Raw genomic sequence first — 22631 nt, 5'->3', positions numbered from 1 at the left:
TTAATGTAACGGGTTATTAAGTGTGTGTGGTGATGGTCAAGACGAGCGTTTCCAAATTATCTATTGCCTCCTAGATAAGTGTGTTAAATCTTTTTGAGTGCGTTAATTGGCTAAAGTCAGAATGCGGGCCGTGCTGACTTAGGGGATAAAGTGTTCGACTCCTGATGCGGTGAACCGGGTTCGAATCCCAGGGATTGCTGGTCGATACGAATTCCCCAGCCGGCTCGCACTGACCTCAGTGCTGACGTAAAAAATATCCTCAGTAGCAGACGGATCATGGGCTAGAGTCCCGCTGCACACCAGACTAACAATGAGAGGTTTTCGTGCTTTTCCTCTCCATGTAAAGCAAATGCGGGTTAGTTCTATCGATAAATCCTCCATGAAGGCAAAATTTCTCCCAATACTTGATCCTGGAGTTTTTTTTCTTCTGGATTTGGTCTAAAATTACAAGGCTATGGAGTTGAACATTGGTAGTCGTAAACTCAAAATTGAGTCGGCTGTTCAACGAGGGTTATAAAACAGAATAAATAGTCATAAGAATCGATATCTCGAACTCTTTACGAAGAAGTAACGCATAAGAATCTAATATTATTAATATATTAAGGTATAAATATTTTGGTAGTAACCTAGACTGTTAATTATTTGAAATGCCACAATGGGATTTTCAAAAATTAGAGAAAAAATTTATTGCACAGACTTTTTTTTTAAATATTTGTTACAAAGGTATCCATGGAAGCAACAGAGAGGGTGTTTAACGTTTTTCTTCCTACTTTTTCTTAGTTAACTTCAAACTGTTAAATTTAACCAACCACGTAGACTAAAACATTTTCTTTTTTGGTAGATTGATACTACAGATTAAAACTTTTTTTTGCCCAAAACCTTATTTATAATACAATTCCAAACAATACACAGGATGAGCCAATAAGGATGTATTTTTTTAAATTTCATAAATTTATTATTTACCGTATATACCTTTGTAATTGACATGCTGAAATCTAATGAGCATTTAACAATTTACAAAAAAAAGTGCGTGCCAGCAGAGAAGATAAACTACGAAGCCTTCTCCATAGATTAAACACTGTTAAGTTGGTAATGGCCATGATCAGTAAATTATTCCTGAACATTTTTTTACTGTTAAGCTATAGAAAGAAAATAAAAGAGACTAAATCTGGGAACAAGGATGTTTTTAACTAGCTTCACCTAAGTTGTGCAGTTTCTTAAGAAAAATATACTGAAGGCCGCCCACCTTTTCCATGAAATTAGATTACTTTTGAATAGAATTTTAAGAGATATCGATAACACGCAAACTTTTAAATAATTAACATTGTAGCGTATCTACCACTACAAATATACAAATCCAATTCACTGGTATATAAGGCATGTTAACTCCGATTCTATGTTGGGGTACCTCTTCATAGATGAAGGTTGACATTGTTGATAACTACTAGCCCCACATTGGTGACCTTCGGACGTGATGTGAATAAGCCAACGTTTGGCAGAAACGCCCACTTCGATATGAACACGCCTACTTCGATGGATGGTCCACACTGAACAGTTGACTTCCTACTTGTGACTACGACGTTATCCACCTCCTCGCACTGTTGCTACTCAGTCTCGATCACACACAACGTTGGCTAGTATTCACTCGACTGCTAAAGGCAATATAGGAGCAACTACGATCGTGAACTTAATACAGCTCTCACAATCAGCACGCAAAAAGTACGGTGATCTTAATACAGCCCTCCCGACTTCTCACAAAGAAAGCAGCAATGAACCAACTAGTGGTATCCGTTCATCGAATTCTATCATAGATACAATTCTTGTGTGGGAGTACTGTAGCGCATCTACCACTACAAATATACAAATCTAATTCACTGGTATATAAAACATGTTTACTCGATTCTATGTTGGGGTACCTTTTCATAGATGAAGGTTGACATTGTCGATAACTTCTTGCCCCACTACATAATGATCACAAAAAACTACAACCTACTGTCTATTTTTTTCTTTTTTTGCATTTTACTTTGTTTATTGAAAGTCAACTAGATAATTCTAAAAATTTACTCCTTTAATAGTTCACAGTGCTTACAGAATTGGAATTAAATTTTTTAAAAAAATTATGAAAACAAAATAACGATGTTGCATTTAAAGCAACACAAAATCTCCCTAATAAACTCAAGAATAATATCAGTAATCATATAATTAAAATTGGAAAAAGTAATTTCGCTTTATTATAGCATTCACGTTATTACAATAATTTTTACAATACTTTTTATAATAATAAATAAAAGCGAACACAAACCTTTCAAGTTTGATAGCTTATTATTGCACATATAGTTTGAGAGGTCACAAACATAATGATTATGTCAAAAAAAACTTTTATGAAACACAAACTTATTTGACTATAACAAAAAAATATTTTTAAAATTCTTTTGCTTTTCAAAATTAGTCATAATTTTTAGTACCACATACGAAATTAAATTACTTCATTTTTATTGATTTAACATTGTTTTCTTTCTTGTTGATGATAATCTACTTACTATTTTTTAATAATAACTCAGCATAAGTTTACTGCGTTCATTATTATTAAAGCTATAATGATTCTCCTTTCCTTATAAATATATTTCTCTTTCCAAATATAGAATACGATGCAAAAACTTATATATATTTAACAATGCTTTTTGGGAAAGAAAATTTATGGAATTTAAATTTATTTGGATAAACCTAACATTAACCTCAAAAATGAGTTGATTAATTCCCTATCTTTTCTGCTTAGAACCCCCTACAAAAAGAACTCGGTTATTTGAAGAAATACTTGCAATGGGCATATCTTATTAAATCGGAACCTGTTTTCACCATATAGTACAATAGAAGCTGTCACTTAATTTTTTTTTTAGTTTTATATTGAAAAAGGCAATTTAGTTTTAAATGAGTAAAACTAACATTAGATTTAAATGGTGGAATTCGGAACGTAAATACCACGTTTGTTTACTATTTAGGTTGCTTTATAATGCTTAATAACAGAAATTATAGAGTTGGTATTAAAAGCTTTTAGCGATCGTTTGAAAATGCCGCGGTTGGTGGTTTCTAATTATGTATTTTTAGAGGGAATGTCTTAAAATTTATTCGTAATTATTGCAAAGAAATATATTGCGCTCTAGTAGATAATGATGTGAAAATCGGCTGATGAAAACTTCAATATCACAAATCTATTTTGATTAGATAATTATTTTAGTCTTTAATGTTTCTTGCAAAATCTGGAAACTTTTGAGGAAAAAATATTTTCTTTGAAAAATGTATAAAAATTCAAATCTTTAAGTTATAGTAAGATATGTTTTAAATATATTATATAATATATTGGAATTTATTTGCAATTATTGCACAGGAATATATTGAACTCTCGTAGATAATGATGAAAAATCGGCTGATGAGAAAATGATGGATGAAAATTTCAATATCAAAAATCTGTTTTCATAGATAATTATTTTAGTCTGTGATGTTTCCGGCAAAATCTGGGAACTTTTGAGGAAAAAATATTTTCTTTGGAAAATGTATAAAAATTCAAATCCTCAAATTATAGTAAGATATGTTTTAAATATATGTTTCAAGTTTTAAGAATTATAAATTAAAGCCTTATTCTAAAAATACGTTTAAGAATGTCTGATACTGAGGATTTTATATTAGCTAAATATCCTTTCTTCGTTTGTAATATAAATGCAAATGATTAATGAAACAATAAATCGATATTAATTAAAAATAAGCAGGAATGCCCAAAACTAAATGTTTTGAACTAACAAAATCTTTAAAAAAATTAATTAATTATTAAATTAATTACAAAATAAAAAATTTTAAATTAATAATTTAATAATTAACTTGAGAAATTAATTACTAATTTATATATTTTTACTTGATTTTCTCTGTAGTTGCTTTTCTCTGCTTGCCATTTGATTCAGTGAAACACTTTGTTAAAAGTTAAAAATCATCAAAATAAAGTTTAAATACGTCCAGCATTATTTAGCACCAAAAATGATGTTTTTAATTGTAGCCAACTTATCTTTGTCACAAATTTGCCACAAGCAAGTAATTTTTTCAATCAATCTGCGCTTTATATACCTTAACTTTTCTTATTTCGATTACTGATGATTTTAAATTGTCTAGAAACATGTTTGAAAAAGGTAACATATAAACAAAATATACACGTGGTTTCATTTCAGATAGGCTTAAAAAGTACGCATTTAATGACGCCTCTTTTACATAGCAACCATTTTTTTTTTTTTAAACTTGAGCTTATCATACTCTTTAATAATTAATTAAAGAACGTGCCTAAACTCCGTTTTTGATAAAATAAAAAAAATGAAAACTAGGAAACGTCACTGATGAAACGAATAATCTCAAAAACTTGAAGCGAAAAGATATATTTGCATGAACTTTAATATTTAAGGATGATGATCCTGTTGGGGAGCCTGTGCTATCTAGCCTATATGAGAGCCTGTGGTCTCTGAACCTTTCCCGAATACCCTAATAATCAGGGCTAAAGAGAATAGAAGGGCTGGTTCACTCCTTTGAAGTATCTCTCGCCGCGCCGATCCTCCGACGTCACTCTAGTGACGTCACTTTGGCGCAAAACTCGCACTTTTACTTCAAGAACGGAGCGTTTGGCCTTACTAGCTCTAACTAATATTGGATCATTTCTTTTTGCGAGATATTCTAAGACATTTGTTATTTTCTATAATGACTTTCCTCAGTTTTTGCAGTGAATTTACAAGAATTTAAAACTATTATAGAAATGCCAGTTTGCGCGATTGCAACTTGCAAAAATTCTGATACAAAAACAAAAGGAAAAAGTATAATTTTTCGCGTGTTCCCTAAAGTAAATGAACAACTATGTAAAGAATGGATTCCGAAATGACGCAGTTAATATAAAACAGCAATACGTTTATTCTATCGTAAAGAACTTTTATAAAAAATTCATTATCTAAATAGAAACCGCCTCGTTACTTCATAAAGAAAGGCAGGTGAAAAGAATTAAAAAATGGATAAAGTCAAGGAAAATTAAAATGTAAATAAAGAGTATAAATAAAATATATAGTATATAGTTGAAATTCTCCTAATTTCATAACATATTTTTTAATGCAGTTATTCTAAATATTTATGATTTTTTTTAAAAATTATATTCTCTTCAATTTAAATATCTATAAATTATATCATCGTAAATTTAAATGTCTATAAACAATTGCAAAATTTCTAATGTCATTATGAACCTAAATTATTATTTTGTTTCAGTAATTAGCGTTTAAGGTTGATGTTTCCTAATGATTAAGTATGAACAAATTGCTATTAACGACGTATTTTAAAATCAGGGATTCTAAATTTAACTTAACTTATCGTTATAAAAGACTATGTAGATAAAAAAAGTGTCGATATATGCCTTCATTTTTCTTAATAGTTAAAGTTAAAACTGAACTTTTTAAAATAAAGTATTTATCGTGTCATTTTCACCAACTAGCAAAACATTTTTATAAGTTTAAAATGGTATTTTTTTTAATATAATAACCAAGAAAGTTTTTTTTTTGAACTATGTTCATGAACGGAAATAATGTGTTAATTACATAAAGTTTGAAGGCTAATAACCAGAAAAAGTCTAACTTATTTTTACAAAGAGAAAGATGCGAAGTTATCAAATCTCTGCTTGCGATCTCCGAGATCTGTGGACACAGGGACGTCATGAGGAGGGAAATCGTAGCTTCAGCTCTAAGAGCGGAGTGAACTAGCCCGTCTATTCTCTTTAGCCCTGCCTAATAATAGGGGGAGGATATTTTAAACCCTTGTATAGCTGACATTCTACGGCACATTATGCAGTGTCTCTGTCATATTCTTGTTGATTTCTGAATGATTTTATCAAGGACGATTATTATATTTGTAATATGAAGGAATGGCATGTATTTCTATGAGTTTGATTAGTTGTAAGTTTAAGTTTTTTTTTTTTCCATTCCAATAAAAATTATTGAATAAAGATAGAATTGCGTGTATTAATATTAGTATTCTAAATTTATTTCATTGTATAAATTTATGTAGAAACATAAAATTTTCTAATCAGTTTCAAATCTTTGATTTCAGATATTTAGTTATATTACATGTAAAAAAAATTGTTTCTGTCATAATTTCATTTACTTTTGTTTATTTCATTCTGTCATATAATAAAATCTTCTGTAAACAGAGAAAATAAAAATGAAGAATCTATGTTAACAATGCTTTTCGCAATTGATTCTTCAGTTTAAAAGGAGTACTGTACATGTTTATCACATAAATGCGTATTTTATTAAACATGAAAATAAATTTTACTACAAAAAATGGTGAGAATTTAAAATATTTGAAATAAATGGTAATTTACTTTGCTTGTTGTTGTTATTTTTGTTGTTAATTTACGTCGCACTAGAGCTGCACAATGGGCTATTAATTTACTTTGCAAAACGTTTTTTTTTGTCTTCATTAACGCATGACATCTTTTAAGAATTAACATCTAAGCATTTCATAAATTTAAAACAAAACAAGTAACCAAACGATTACAACGAACTTCATAAATTCAATGAAAATTAAAAGGAGAAAATGATGAACTCATCTATTTAGTAGTTAAGCTTTTTGCCGTAGCGAGGCGCTAAAATCTTCACGACGCGAGTGTTGCCATTTTTTTGCACACTGTTTAAAAAAAACACATCGTCTTCTTATATGCTCATGAAAAGCATTAGAAAAGAAACCAAGTATTTCTCTATGCATAATGGAAAAACATCATTAGCTTCAAAAATTATTTCAAGCTGAAAAAAGTCAAGCCTGGCTCCCATTCCAAAAACCAGGCTTCAATGCTTAAGACCCACCAGACAGAGAATAAGGAAAGAAAGCAGATTTCAAGAAAAGAAAAGAGTAAATTGCTAACGAAAGATGGAAAATAAAATAACGATGGGGAAAAAGAACACGGTATCCAAGGAAAACGATGGTGATTTATTTCGTTTCCTTCTGATAACTATTTTTCAGAAAAACAAATAATAGTTAATAATATTTTAAGATAGAGGATTTTAACATTATGTAAAATTATTCTCATATTTAATGGTTTACAATGATTAATTGTCGAGATTAATGATTTAAAAGTACTATGAATTGGTAATGATACTGATTTAAATTTAATAAACTGGGTACAATTAAAATGGGTCACGGCTATCACCTGATGACATTTAACTATTTCTGTGGTTTTTATATTCTAAAAATAAATATTGCTGCTGACGGAGTCTATTCTAAAGACGGAGTCTATTTTCAAGATGGAGTCTATTCCTTGCGGTTGATGGACATACTATGTTAGGATAAAAAATATGTATATTATTTTATAATTTTGTAAAGTTTTCCAAAAAAAATAACTATTTAGCTTATATTTTTTAGTGGATACAAGGTTAAATTTGACTTTTTAATGGTTATAATACTTAAAAATTATTATTAAAAAATTGGTTTGTTTAGCACGTTTAATGGAGATACTATGTTAAGAAAAAAATGATATTGCTATAAAGATTGATCAAATAAATGTTATTATTGGAAATGGAGTATAATCAGTCCGTTTGATGGACTCACTGTGTTATGGAGAAAAACATTCTATTTTATAATTTGATCATCTCTCTATTTTAAAAATTGCAAAGGCTGTAGCCGCTGTTTATGTTTCGAGAGTTCAACTTAACATTATATTTTGATATTTTGCGCAAAAACTAAGATTCAGAAACTTGAAATTACAAAGAAGTGTAAAAAATGTACAGGAAGTACAGTGGAATACAATACTTAAAATCGAGAATTATTGCCTGCTAAACGGCAAAAAAAAAGAATTAAAAAAAAACACTATACGGGTCACACTACAGGCCGCAGGAATGAAGTTAAAATTTGGCATACTGAAAAGGCCATATTTATTCAGGAATTTAAGACTGAATTTTTTTTCCAAAATTGTATGAAATTTCTAATTTGTATGAAGAGTTATTTCAAATTTAAATGCTCTTTTTCAAATTTTTTATCACTATTTCTAAATGAAATGAAAAATAAATTTGAGATTCGATAATTAGTTCGAGAATCATTAACTGTTAAACTTATGGGAAAAAGCCTGGCCCCAATCTAGGTTGCAGAAATGCAACTTCAGAGTTAAAATTTGTTAGGAAAAAAAAAATACAAAAAAAAACAACAAAAAAATTCTAAAAAACAAACAACTCTTACAAAAAAAAATTCTAAATTCTATATTGTTCGAAAGTCATTGGAATTTTAAGTGCTCTTTTGCGAATTTTCCATCAATATTTTAAAATAAGATTAAAAAAAATTTACGATTCGACAATTAGTTCGAGAATTATTAACTGTTAAACTTGTAGGGAAAAACATCTTACGAACCGCTCTCTAAGCTGCAAGAATGCAATTTCTAGTTTGAAATTTGATACGCTGAAGGGCCATGTTTATTTAGGAATTTGAGACGGAATGTTTCTTTTTTTCTTATCGAATTTGTCCGAAAGTTATTGCAATTTTAATTGCTCTTTTGCTAATATTTTACCAATATTTTAAAATGAAATTAAAAAAAATAAAATTCGACAATTAGTTTGAGAGTTATTAACTGTTAAACTTGTAGGAAAAAGCATACAAACCGCAGGAATGCAATTTCTGATTTGAAATTTGATACACAGAAAGAGTATGCTTATTTAGGAATTTAAGATATATTGTTTTGTTCTTTTAAATTCCATATTGTTCGAAAATTATTGCAATTTTAAGTGCTCTATTGCGAATTTTTTATCGATATTTTAAAATGAGATTAAAAAAAATTAAGATTCGACAGTTAGTTCGAGAATTATTAACTGTTAAAATTGTGGGGAAAAACATCATACAAATCACTCTCTAAGCCGCAAGAAGGCAATTTCTGGGTCAAAAATTTGTATTCTGAAAGGGCATGTTTATTTGTGAATTTAAAACACATTTTTTCTTACTTAATTGTAATTTGTTCGAAAGTTATTGCAATTTTAGGTAATCTTTTGTAAATCTTTGATCAATATTTTAAAATGGAATTTTGAAGAAATTGAGATTCGGAAATTTGCAAGTATTAGCAATTGCACGTATTATGAAAAAAAAAATCTTATAACCTCAAAGCTATTTTTTCGTATAGCTAAAATTTTATTTCATTCAATTAAGTAGATAAATTTTCCGCAAAATACAAAAGAATGAAACATAAAAAATATGCAGAAAATATGGAATACAGAAAAAAAAATTTGATATACATACCATTGTATCATTAGAAAATTTATAATAAAATTTAAACATGTCATTTAAATGTATCAATTTAAACAAAATGAACAAAACTCACAGTTAATTTAGAAACGGAAACAATTACCGGTATCAAAAGTTCCATTTTTTGTTTAAAATAAAGCTAAAAAGAAGGAAGGAAAGCTAGACGCAGACAAAATAGAAAACGGATTAAATAAGATACCGAAACTTTTCAAACAAGAGTATCCCTATCAGCAATATTCAATTCCTATTTAGGAACAAAACAATCCCTGCCACCGAAAATCCTACCTTTTATTCAAAATAAAACTAAAAAAAGATGGAGGGAAAGTTAGATACTGAAAAAAAAAACAGAATCAAATAAGCTAATCAAGTAAGACATAGAAAGCGTATGCCAACTCACAAATCTTTAAAAAAAAATTGGAAAAAATGAACATTTCAAACAAGAGTACCCATTTCAGAAAAATTTAATTTCTATTTAAGACTGTAAGCAATCACTGGCAACAAAACTCTCACAACTCAATTCAATTAAAACCTAAAAAGGTGACGTAGGAAATGCTAGCCAAAGTCAGAACATAGAAATGAATAAAATATAAAGAATACATCGAAAGTATAGAATATAGAAAAAATAGTGATACATACAATTGAATCATTAGAAAATATCAATTAAAAATTGAATATTTCATTTAAGTATACCAATTCGAACAAAAGTCAAAGTTAATTTAAAAACTGAAATAATAACCAGCACCGAAAATTCTACTTTTCATTCAAATAAAATTAAAAAGAAAATTGAGGGAATGTTAGACATCAACAAAATGAAAGGCAGATGAAATAAAATATCGAATAACATATGCCGACTCACGAATTTTAAATGTTAAAAAATGAGTATTTCAAACAAGAGTACACATTTAAGCAAAACTCAATTTTTATTTAGGAACAAAAATTAATATCGGGAAGAAAGATCAAACAACTCTATTCAAATAAAATCTGAAAAGATGAAAAAAGAGATGCTAGCCACAACCAGAACATAGAAATGAATAAAATATAAAAAATATATAGAAAATATGGAATGTAGAAAAAATTTTGATATACATACCATTGAATCATCAGAAAATATAAATCAAAAATTGAATGTTTCTTTTATGTACGAACTGTCTAAAGTTTAAAAAAAACTAAACTAAAGTTTAAAAAAAAGTCAAAATTTAGAAACGAAAACAATCACCGGCACCGAAAATCGTACTTTTAATTCAAATAAAATTAAGAAGAAAAAGGAGGGAATGTTAGACACTAACAAAATAAAAGACAAATTAAGTAAAATATCGAATAACATATGCCGACTCACGAATTTTACATATTATCATTCAAACATGAGTATCAAATTCAGCAACATTGAATTTTTATTTAGGAACCTAAGCAATCCTCGTCACCAAAGATCAAACAACTGAATTAAAAAAAAAATCTGAAAAGATGAAATAGGAATTGCTAGCCACAACTAGAACATAAAAATGATTGAAATATAAAAAATATATCTAAAATATAGAATATAGAAAAAATGTTGAGACACACATCATTGAATCATTAAGAAATATCAATTAAAAATTGAATATTTAAGTTTACCCTTTTGAACTAAAGTCACAGTTAATTTAGAAACGAAAACAAAAAATATATCTAAAATATAGAATATAGAAAAAAAATTTGATATACATATCATTGAATCATTAAGAAATATCAATTAAAAATTGAATATTTAAGTTTACCCTTTTGAACTAAAGTCACAGTTAATTTAGAAACGAAAACAAAAAATATATCTAAAATATAGAATATAGAAAAAGAAATTTGATATACATATCATTGAATCATTAAGAAATATCAATAGAAAATTGAATATTTAAGTTTACCCTTTTGAACTAAAGTCACAGTTAATTTAGAAACGAAAACAATCACCAGCACCAAAAATCCTACTTTTTCTTTTAGTAAAACTGAAAAGAAGGAGAGAAAGTTGGACTCCGGCAGAATCGATAGAATAATATATCAAAAACCGTTGCCAACTCTGGAGTTTTATATTTAAAAAAAAATTAATTAAAATTTGATACAAAATACTCATTTCAGCAAAACTTAATTTCTATTTAGGAACCTAAACAATAGCCGGCACCAAAATCCCAATTCAAATAAAAGCGGGAATGATGAAGTCGAGAGATGAAGAAGACAGAGGGCGTTTGAGGATGAGGAATGGAGTAAAGACTCGGTCAGGTTCATTACTGCGTAGGAACTCCACCGATCCGCCAGTCATCGAAAGTAGTTAGGAAACTTGCCTCAAAGTCACTTCTCACAACAACTCCGGTGGCACTCTACACGAGGATGCATCGCCACCATACAACAATCTGGATAAGCGGCGATGCAGTGTAGCTTTCCCCTTCTCTGCTGCTGGTGGTGCCTGCTGCTACTCACCGCTCATTCAGAAGCCCGGTCGGCCCCTTGCCCCCTCATAGGGGCCAAAGACGTATCCACTAAGGCCTACCTTAGCCCACTCGTCTTTCATGGTCGATTGCTCGCATTGGACCGAAGAGGTCCCGCTATCTTGCAAGCTACATTTAGAGTCGATAAAGTGTTTAAAGGCGGGCCACTTAAATCTGGTGCGACAGCCCCGGTGGAGTTTGCTATCCGGTTCAGCCCCTCGAGGTGCAGGGGTGCACCTTACCAGGAAGGGGAGCTGCAGCTTGCGGAACGTTATGTTGTGTTCGCGGCTTGGAGGCGCCCCCGCAGAATGATTGCCGTGGCTCGACCAGAGCCTTATTCAAAGAGGAAAGCAGTAGCTAAAGTGCTATGTCCGAACTGTGGTGAGTGGATAGTTATTTTCACATTGGACACGCAGTGCTATACATTTATTAAAAAATGAATTGTTCGTGTTATAACTAAGTTGTATCAATACGTATATTTTTTTCAGATAGGTGAATAATAATATTTCTGCTCCTTAAAAATATTACACTGAGAAAAAAAATTATGGTCAAAGCTACCAGAAAATGGTAAAACTAACAGTGTTTTTGGCTCTATGGGAACATCAAACCACTTGGTAAATTTTACCGAACCACTTCAGTAAAGATTTTAGTAAAATTAACAATGAAATTTTGTTTTTTTAATATGTGATAAAATTTGATAAAAGTATTAAAAAATTTGGTAATTTTATCATGATACTCAAGAGAATGGCATAAAAACCATTTTTTTGGTTAAATTTACTTTCCAGTTTTTTTAGTTAATATCGATTAATAGAAACTATAATTGTGTAAGCCAAAATTTAAGTAAATGTTACCTTATGAACAGAAAAATTATCAAACTAATGGCTTAAGTACTGCATATTTTGCTTTTATTAACCAGAACTATGATTTTTTCCCCAGAAGAGTCATTACCATACAGTAAGTTAATTTTACCAGATTTTTTTTTCGCCGTGTATAAATTATTGGTTAGAGTCTTATTTATGTGGATAACAATTTATATAAAATGCACTCCCAAATATTGTTATCTTCTGATAGCTATTTAGTTGCTTATCTATAGTTTATTTGGTTTATAGAGTACGCATCCCGTACGCAGCTTATTGCCCTTTAAAATATTTTATTTTATTGCTCATTATCAATATTCCCTCACAGATGTTAACCTCAGAAGAATTATATTTCCGGAAATTAATTTTTATTCACTAATTAATATTTTTTATTAATTTTTATTTCATTTCATTCACTAAAATGTGTATTATTAAAATTAGATACTGAATTTTGACTTTTGAAGTTGTAAGCATTTCAAAAATTTCTAGAAAGTTTAAAATTTGTTCTTAGTCTTAAAACTATTTAACTTTACGTACCATTAATTTGAACATACCATTAAGACCTAGCTAAAGCCTATAGTAGAAAAGCAACATATCATTTAGATCAATCTCAAATTCACAAGGTGGTGTAAAATACCATTAAAACTTAGCTAAGTTTAATAGAACACTGTATTTTAATGAATAAATTGAAACAAAAACTGTTCAAAAATATAAATGTAGTAATTGAAAATATAACGAAATTCCATACACACAATTCATTGTAAATTGACATGGCCCACTATACACAATATGTAGATTGTTTAAATTTTAAAATGGTCAAAAGTGGTTGATTTCTAAATCTGTCTAAAAATATTATAACTTTCTTGAAATATTTATCTACTATATGATTACTATTTATGATAATTACTACTAATATTTGTGAAAAAATTATTCATGGTAGTTATTATATTAACTTGAAATAACAAACGCATTTAAAAGTCCGGAATAAACCCTACTCCACAAGTAATTAGTATATTATTAAAACAACTCTAAACTTTTTCGGAATCGTCTCTGTCTTTATGTCGTAAATAAATAATTAAATAGAGTAACTAATAAAGTATTTAAAACTTTGATAAATTATTCTGTTAATTTCAGATTGTGCACATAGCGTGTCGATGTAGTTAAAAGATTCATAGAAAGTATTACTATATTGCAAATGCTATATTGCTCCTCAAAAAGCATGAAATGAATATTTTAAATTTTATTAGATGTATTAGTTTGCTGTTTTCTTTATCAAATTAATTATAATCAAATTTTCAAGTTAAATTTGAATCTTTTCTTATCAATGATTTTTTTTATCGGGTTTTAAACAAAATCATATTAAAAAATACGTGACATTCTTACATTTTATTTAATTTTTATTTACTAGTATTATTTTATAACAAGCATACTTTTTAAATACCAAATGAATTCAAAATTAAATATATAATTTCTCAAACATTGGCAAATGAAGATAGACACCACTCAATAATTTTTTTTTCTTATGTATTTATTTTTTTAAACTTTAATACAAATCAGTTTCTTGTTATTATATTTTACAATATCCTTTTTAGTCTAATGAATGATTTTATATATATATATATATATATATATATATATATATATATATATATATATATATATATATATATATATATATATATATATATATATATATATATATATATATATATATATATATATATATATATATATATATATATATATATATATATATATATATATATATATATATATATATATAGATCTTGTATCAGACTGGAAGAACACATGTTAAAATTAAATTATAAAATCCCTGATTTCTTAATTTTATATTGAATTACCTTACATTATTATATTATCTGCTTGTCTACTTTATATTGAAACATGAATTGTGAAATGAGAAACTATACTCTTAAGCAAATGCAAATCTATTTTCACAGGCTATAATAATCAAAGCATTCCGATTACTATTGAAAAGTTTTCCTCTGATTACAAGGAATTATATCAATCCACGAAATAATTATGAAACTTACGGTTCCTTTTTCCTTAATTTAATAAATTATTTCGCATCATTCGTTACTTTGCTAGAAATATTCAAATCTATCTATACATTCTGCTCTAAAATCTCAATCCAAAAAAAAAATTTATTTTTTTAAAATTTATGTTACAAAATGATTTAATAAATTTTTATTTCCTGAATATTTTAAGTCAGCTGCTTTTTCGGTTTTTACTCTTTCGTCAAACAAACATTTGATTGACTTATACTGAAATTAAAAAAAAATAAAACCGGATTTTAAAACTAACTTTGATAATCATTATATTAAAACATTCTTGTCTTTAATTTAATATAATTAAGTCTAAAATAAGTCAATTGACATCTAATTATGGATATTATTCGAAGATTTTAAATCATATGAACTGACAGAGAGAAGGCATATTTAAGGGTTAAAGTACAGGTCAATGACTCCCGGCAGAAATGTTGATGATTTCTTTTACTGTTAAGATTATATAAAAAAATTTCCTTCTGTTTAAAACATATGTATTTTAAGCGTTTCACAATTTAGTTGTCTTAATTTTTGCATTTTTATGCAATATACTGAGAAAAACTAGCTTTCGGTAATTTTTTATTGCTCAACCTAATGTTCAAATTGTTTTATAATTATTCTGTTACAAATGTTATTAATATGAAATTAATGAAGATTTGCACTTTTTTATGATTCTTCTTATTCATGCTTTTTTTAAAAAAATTTAATATGCAATATGTTCACATACAGTAAATTTCCCATACAGTAAATTTCACATACAGTAAATTTCACAAACAGTATGTATGATGAAGATTGTGTTTGTGGAACAATGTTGAATATATCTTTATTTTCATGGAGTGTTGGAATTTCTCCTAATCAGAATTTAACTTAATGCACTGTCCCATATTCAAATAAAACAGCCAAATAGCCATAAATAAGAAGGTATTCAAACTGTTAACGGCAAGAAAAACGGTTTATTAACTGCTTTCACTTAATACGGTAAAGAAACCAGAATTTTATTGCACCAACTAGGCCCACCTAAAAAAGCCCCTTATTTCCTTGCTGTTGGGTACACATACAGATAGGGCTAATCTGTCAATCTCATGATCATCACAACGGGGTTCGAGTCTCATCGTTTGACACCACAATATTAACTAACTCGCTACAACTCAACTCGAATGTCCATTACCTAACGAAAGGCTTAGCTCCAATGTCCAGTTACATTTTTGTACGGCTAGTTGCTAGTTGTAAATTATTAAACAAGTATATAGTGTTGTATTCATTGTTTTTGAACCATACAAGTTGTAAACGGTTTCGAAACCGTAAAAGTAAAAAAATGTTCTTTACCGTAAACTTTACGGCTAATTGGATGGACAGACAGATGCTGGTTACTTTACCGCAATTTTAGAAGGAAAATTTTAATACTGAGTAGTTGATTCCTTTCCTTAATAAAATAACTTTATTTTCCTTTTTCCGAATTCTTTTTCCTATTTTCTTTTGACAAATTTTTAACAAAAAATATTCTTTTGGAGATTGTTCTAAAAAGGTATCTTGAACTCTAAAGGAATGAATTTTTTTTTTAAATTATTCATATGAATTTATTTTCTATTCGTATCGTGCATGTCTTTTGAAGTGTTTATATTTTTTTATGTATTTATTTATTTTAGTAAAGAAAGTAATTTTTCGCAATGTTCGGAAGAAATTTGCTTGTTTTATTTTTTCTTATTAATTAATTAGCAATCAGAAAATATTTAATCTATTCACATTATGCTCACAATAAATATCCACGGTAAAATCATAACATCACGTCACTCATTTCTGGTAAAAAGTAAACTCTACACTTCATTAACTCAATGTTTTGGGGTAATGGAGGGCACTTGGGTCTATTTCCCATTGGCCTCTGAAATGCCAGAACTACTACTCTCTTCTCGTTACCCAGAGAGCACCCATGGCCAAGTCACGACTGTGGAGCAGCGTCGCCCACGTCACACAACCACAAACCCGTTTATAGGGAGGGTCACATTCACACAATCACACAGAAGAAAGGACGTAGAACACCGAGAGAGAGAAAGAAACATCCATGCCCTGAACGGGATTCGAACCCGCAACCATCGGCTCCGCAGTCAGGCACGCTGACCACTCGGCCACCTGGTTGCCTTAAACCAATGTTAAATTTGTTAAACTATAATATCTTCCAAATTTACAGCTATCTTAATATCGTGGTAAATAAAACCATATAGTACATCTATAAACATTCTTTTACGATACTATAGTTCAACTTCATTGGAAACATGGTTTAATTAAACATCTTATTTTAAAGTTGCATAAAATGTTTATGGCAGTAACGTTTAATGTACCGATATTATGGTTCAAAGGCTTAACAGATTTCTCTGTAACTGTTCTTGATGGCATAAAGAATTTTTTCTATTAGTTTTCTACTAGACTATCTTCTTATAGTGAATAAATATTTTATTAAATTATATATTGCCTATTACGGTCCAATAATTTTTGCTATCTTTCTGACAGTAAAATAATTCCTAGCTCATAAAGTTTTTGCTTTGAAATCAATTGAGTTGATTTTAGACCTCTCCTAATTGTTTTTTTTATTATATATATATATATATATATATATATATATATATATATATATATATATATATATATATATATGTATATAATATATATTAATAAATATATATATATATATAATATATATATATATATATATATATATATATATATATATATATATATATATATATATATATATATATATATATATATATATAATAAAATTGCCAGTGTTCAGCTCCATAGTCTGGTAATTTTGAACGAAATCCAGAAGTCAAGGAATTCCTGGATCTAGTATAGGGAGAACTTCCCTTCATGGAAATCATATTGAGGTAACTGACTCGCATTTGCGTTACATGTAGAGGAAAACCACGAACTGGCTTACTGTTAACGCATCCTCTCCATACAACGTCGGATAAGTTTTCTATTGCTTGGGCAGTATTTTTACCTTTCCGTTAGTACAATAATATATGTCAAAAGTGCTGCTGTTCTCTTTCCATGTTTAAAAGGTATGCTAAAAAGCACCATTTTTTTCCCGGTTAAGTCTTCCTATATTAGTTTTCAAATTCACGACTTAAGTATGAAGTTGGCTATGAAAAATACAAGTGAATTTCCTTCCGCACAGCCCAATGTATACAACTTCTTTAAGATATTCTAAAACAGGGGTTTCCAACTTACATGAAACCGGGGGCCGCTATTAAAAGCACCAGCCAAATGGCGGGCCGCAACTTCATCAAAATTTTATCTAGGACTCTTTTATGTTTGAATTAACATTAAATATTACTGTCAAATTTTTATCAAGTTGTTCAAAACAAACGTATTGAATTACAAATTAAAATTAGAAGTAGATTTTTAAGCAACATACACGATTTTCGTATTTGAATAAATACTTTCTTGGATGCTCAACCTGAGAAATAAATTTTTTGCACCATTGGTATGTTAAATTTCACAGAAACGAAGAAATTAGAGTTTTTGCCCATTTCGTTAAAAACCCATAAGATTTTTAACGAAAATTGTTCGCAAAAAATGACAACTGACATATTTTAGTCCGCGGGCCACAAAAAAAGGCTTCGAGGGGCGCATGCGGCCCCGGGCCGCCAGTTGGTAACAGCTGTTCTAAAAAGTTAAATACATAATAATAGTGTACTTAACTGACAGCAATAAAAACACATAACGTCTTAAATATTTTGTATCATCCCCTTTTTTTAGAAAAAAAAATATTAAATATTTTATAATTTGCATCAAACATTTAAAGACAATATCTTCTCGAACTACTTCAGACAATGCCAAGAAATTTTTAGAATGACCTCGTTAACCTGAATATTTATATTGTTTGGTCACCAAAATAACGAGCCATCCCATCTTTAGAAATGACAGGCGAAGTGATCAAGTGGGAAAAAAATCTTTTTTGGCCTTAACCTTGCAACGCCCAAGAATACACCTAATGCTCTTCCTGTGCATGATCTTTTTCTTGTTGATTTAATTATCAAAAATTGCGATTATCACTTCACAAAGTAGATCTGCCATTAGCATTTTTTTCGCATTAACATGCGAAAAAGAATGGTGTAATTATAAATGCTAATTAATCAAGATTCTTGAAATTATTAAGCTTTTATTATTATTTATTTTATTTGCAAAAATTCTGCGATTAACTAAAGCACTTGATTTGGTTCTGCAAAAATAACCTTTTAATTATTATCTGAATAAAAAAGAATTTTCTTCTACATCAATTTTTTTTCAGTTTTATCAAGATTCTTAAAATTTAACTATTTACATCTATCTTAAAATTATTTTTAGATTATAGGGTTACCTACAGATTATTTACGTTGGGCAAAAAGCGCTTATCACAAACTGGACATTTATTTTTCTTCTCCTTTTTTAAAATGCGCGAAAATATGCTGTTTTCATAAAGGATTTATTTTTAGAAATGATTTATTTTTAGAAAGAATTTATTTTTAGAAATGATTCATTTTTAGAAATGATTCATTTTTAGAAATGATTCATTTTTATTAAAACTCTTGACATAATTAACCCTTGACTTATTTCAACTTAGTGTAAACAATAACTTAGTGTAACTGAACGCAAATACCTAAATAAGTTATATATTAAAAAATTTGAAAACTTAGCTCCCATCATTCAAACATTTCCGATAAATAATTTCCGATAAAAAGAGAGCGATGTAAAGTACGCGAAAAAGAAAAGAAAAAAAATGAGCTATTCGGAATAACTTTTGTCTAATGATCGAATTTCACTTTCTGGGAAATTTGTATATTTAAGAGAATTATTTTAAAACCCAAATTAAAAAAATTTTTATGTTTAAAATTCAATTTCACTGGAAATTTTCGGCTGATTTCACGCAAATTTTGAACTTTACCGTATAAAATTATATTCTTTAAAATGATGTATGTATTCTTTAAAATGATGTAAACTTATATACCGTACAATTCAAAATATTTTCTTTTATAATTAAATAAAATAATAAAAAATAATAAATATTTGTTAAAAGTTATTCTTTGCATGGAATTATCTTTGGATAAACGAAATTCAAAATCATGTGGAAAAATATTTCAATTCGTTTTGATTCTTGAGATATGGCGAACTACGCAAAAAGCAAACTTAACATTTTTAAGTTCAAATTTTGAACCACTTTCCTGATCAAACTATTCTCACCATATTTTCCAGATTGGGCCCAATATTTTGAGGGTTAGAAATCCGAATCCGTCAAAAGAAAATATAAGTTTATTCTGAAAAAGTACAATTTTGTGTCTGATTTCGAGACTCAAAATATCATCCGCACTAATTAATCAGCAGATTTGAAATCATCCTCTCGACCGATTAAGATTGAGTCTTAGAACGTAAAGATCAAATCGTTAGATCAAAAGTTCTTTAAGGCAGCTCGCTTTTTATTTTTCGCACTGTACATACGCATCAAATGTGTAAGTATATCGATAATTTAATAAAATTTTAGCTTTGGACACATGCGCAAGAGTTGATTACCACTAATTTTGCGCTTTTATTACATTATTTATATTCTTCTTTATCATTATTATTATATCATGCTATTTTTGCATTATCTATATACACCAAAGAGCCATTGCATTATGACCACCCTGATAATAACATGTAGGACCACCTTTAGCACACAAAACTGCTAGCACCCGCCGTGGCATTGATTCCACAAGGTGCTGATAGGTAGTCTGAGGTACCTGGTACCAAGCGCTCACCAACTGGTCAAGCAATTCCCTCACATTGCGAGGGGGTAGCGTAGCCGCACGAATTTGGTTGGTTTTCCAAGTAGGACCACAAATGCTCTAGTGAATTAAGGCCTGACTTGAAAGTCACTGGAATGTTCCTCGAACCAATCCATGACAATTCGACCCTTATGACATGGTGCATTATCCTGTTGGTAAACACCATCCCCTGCAGGAAAAACTGTTGCCATGAGTGGGTGAACCTGGTCTGCAACTATGTTCAAGTAGCTTGCAGACGTCAGGGATTGTTCTATGAGGATTATTACTCCTAATGTGCCCCATGAAAACATTATTCCTGGGCGAGCAACCATGAAAACCTGGGTGAGCCAATTGTTATAGATGAAGAGTGGCCATAATGTAATGGCTCTTCGGTGTATAGCGCAACATGAATTTTGTCTTAAAAAAAAACTGCCTTGAAAAAAAATCACGATACCTGCCAAATTTCTTATTATTCTAAAATTGCCATTTAACGTATTGACTGTTTTATGCTTTTTAAATCATTTATAACCTTTTTTCGAACTCAAAAATGAACTTTTTCTTATCATAATAAAAATAAGAAATTCAAAGCATCTAGAATTCAAATTCAAAGCATTCAAAGTAAAATTCAAAGCATCTAGAATTAAATATTTAACATTCGTCACTTTCTCTTAAAAGGGACAATAGTTTAATATTTTCAATAATATTTTATCAAAGCAATAGGGAAATAGTCGATAAAAACTTGAAAACACTTATCTGCTACAGAAGAGCAGATCTTTTTTCTTTTGTTTTCTTTTTAAGTAAAATTGCAAAATTATAAGACAAGGAAAGGAATATGATAAAATCATTTGAAAGAAAGTGTGATGAAAAGAGTTAATTTCTCATCTAAAGTTATTATTCTGTCCTTGAACTTTAAGACGCCAATATTTCTTCTGGTGATAACGTTTATTGTAAGCATTAATTATTTTGAACTACTGATTAATTTTAACTTTTTGTTGTCATTCATTAGCTTTCATGTCTTTTTTAACTTCTTATTTCCTAAGACATTTAAAAAGCAGTTAATTAAATCTTTCTTCAATCATTTTCGCTTAAAGATTGTTTTCTTTTTTTTTCTTTTTATTCTTTACTGTTTCTTCAAAATGTATTAATCTCAATTTATTTAGAAATTAGGATAGAATTATGATTTTTTTGATATGGAAACCGAAACTCCCCGACGAAGGAGCATAATTTCTTTATTTATTGTTTAATAATTTTTCGTTTTGTTATTACTTCATAACATATGAATCGCTGTTTATTTAGGAAATAGGTTAGAATTATGATTTGTTTGAGATGGAGATTGAAACTCCCCAACGAGGGAGCATAATTTCTGTATTCTGTACTGTTTAATTTTTTCCCATCATTTTTATTATTTCTTCATAACATATGAACCTCAACTTATTTAGAAACTCGGGTGGAATTATGATTTCTTTGAGATGGAAACCGAAACTCCCCGACGAAGGAGCATAATTTCTTTATTTATTGCTTAATAATTTTTCGTTTTGTTATTACTTCATAACATATGAATCGCTGTTTATTTAGGAAATAGGTTAGAATTATGATTTGTTTGAGATGGAGATTGAAACTCCCCAACGAGGGAGCATAATTTCTGCATTCTGTACTGTTTAATTTTTCCCCATCATTTTTATTATTTCTTCATAACATATGAACCTCAACTTATTTAGAAACTAGGGTGGAATTATGATTTCTTTGAGATGGAAACCGAAACTCCCCGACGAAGGAGCATAATTTCTTTATTTATTGCTTAATAATTTTTCGTTTTGTTATTTACTATTTCTTCATAACTTATGAATCGCTGCTTATTTAGGAAATAGGTTAGAATTATGATTTGTTTGAGATGGAGATTGAAACTCCCCAACGAGGGAGCATAATTTCTGTATTCTGTACTGTTTAATTTTTTTCCATAATTTTTATTATTTCTTCATAACATATGAACCTCAACTTATTTAGAAACTAGGGTGGAATTATGATTTCTTTGAGATGGAGACCGAAATTCCCCGACGAAGGAGCATAATTTCTCTATTTATTTAATAATTTTTCTTTTATTATTTACTATTTCTTCATAACATAGGAATCTAAACTTATTTAGAAAATAGGTGTAAATTATGATTTCTTTGAAATGAAAATTGAAACTAA

At 28.9% G+C, this 22631-nt stretch overlaps 1 protein-coding gene across 2 annotated transcripts in view; it reads left to right on the top strand.

Annotated features, from left to right (window-relative positions):
- The first annotated feature begins 11513 nt into the window (after positions 1–11513).
- Positions 11514–22631, top strand: part of LOC107438084 (pro-neuregulin-2, membrane-bound isoform) — a 108558-nt gene continuing 97440 nt past the window's right edge. The window contains exon 1 of one of the 2 annotated variants that reach the window (XM_016050259.2): positions 11514–12119. In XM_016050259.2, coding sequence (XP_015905745.1) covers positions 11678–12119 — 442 coding nt within the window. In that variant the 5' untranslated portion in view covers positions 11514–11677. The remainder of the gene's footprint in view (positions 12120–22631) is intronic. The other variant, XM_043049231.2, reaches the window with a different exon arrangement.

This window comes from Parasteatoda tepidariorum, chromosome 9 (genome assembly GCF_982258835.1).
Source record: "Parasteatoda tepidariorum strain Cologne lab strain chromosome 9, Ptep-v5.0, whole genome shotgun sequence".
NCBI lineage: Eukaryota > Metazoa > Arthropoda > Arachnida > Araneae > Theridiidae > Parasteatoda > Parasteatoda tepidariorum.
The sequence above is the reverse complement of the archived record's forward strand: the minus strand, read 5'-3'. Positions and strand labels throughout refer to the sequence as shown.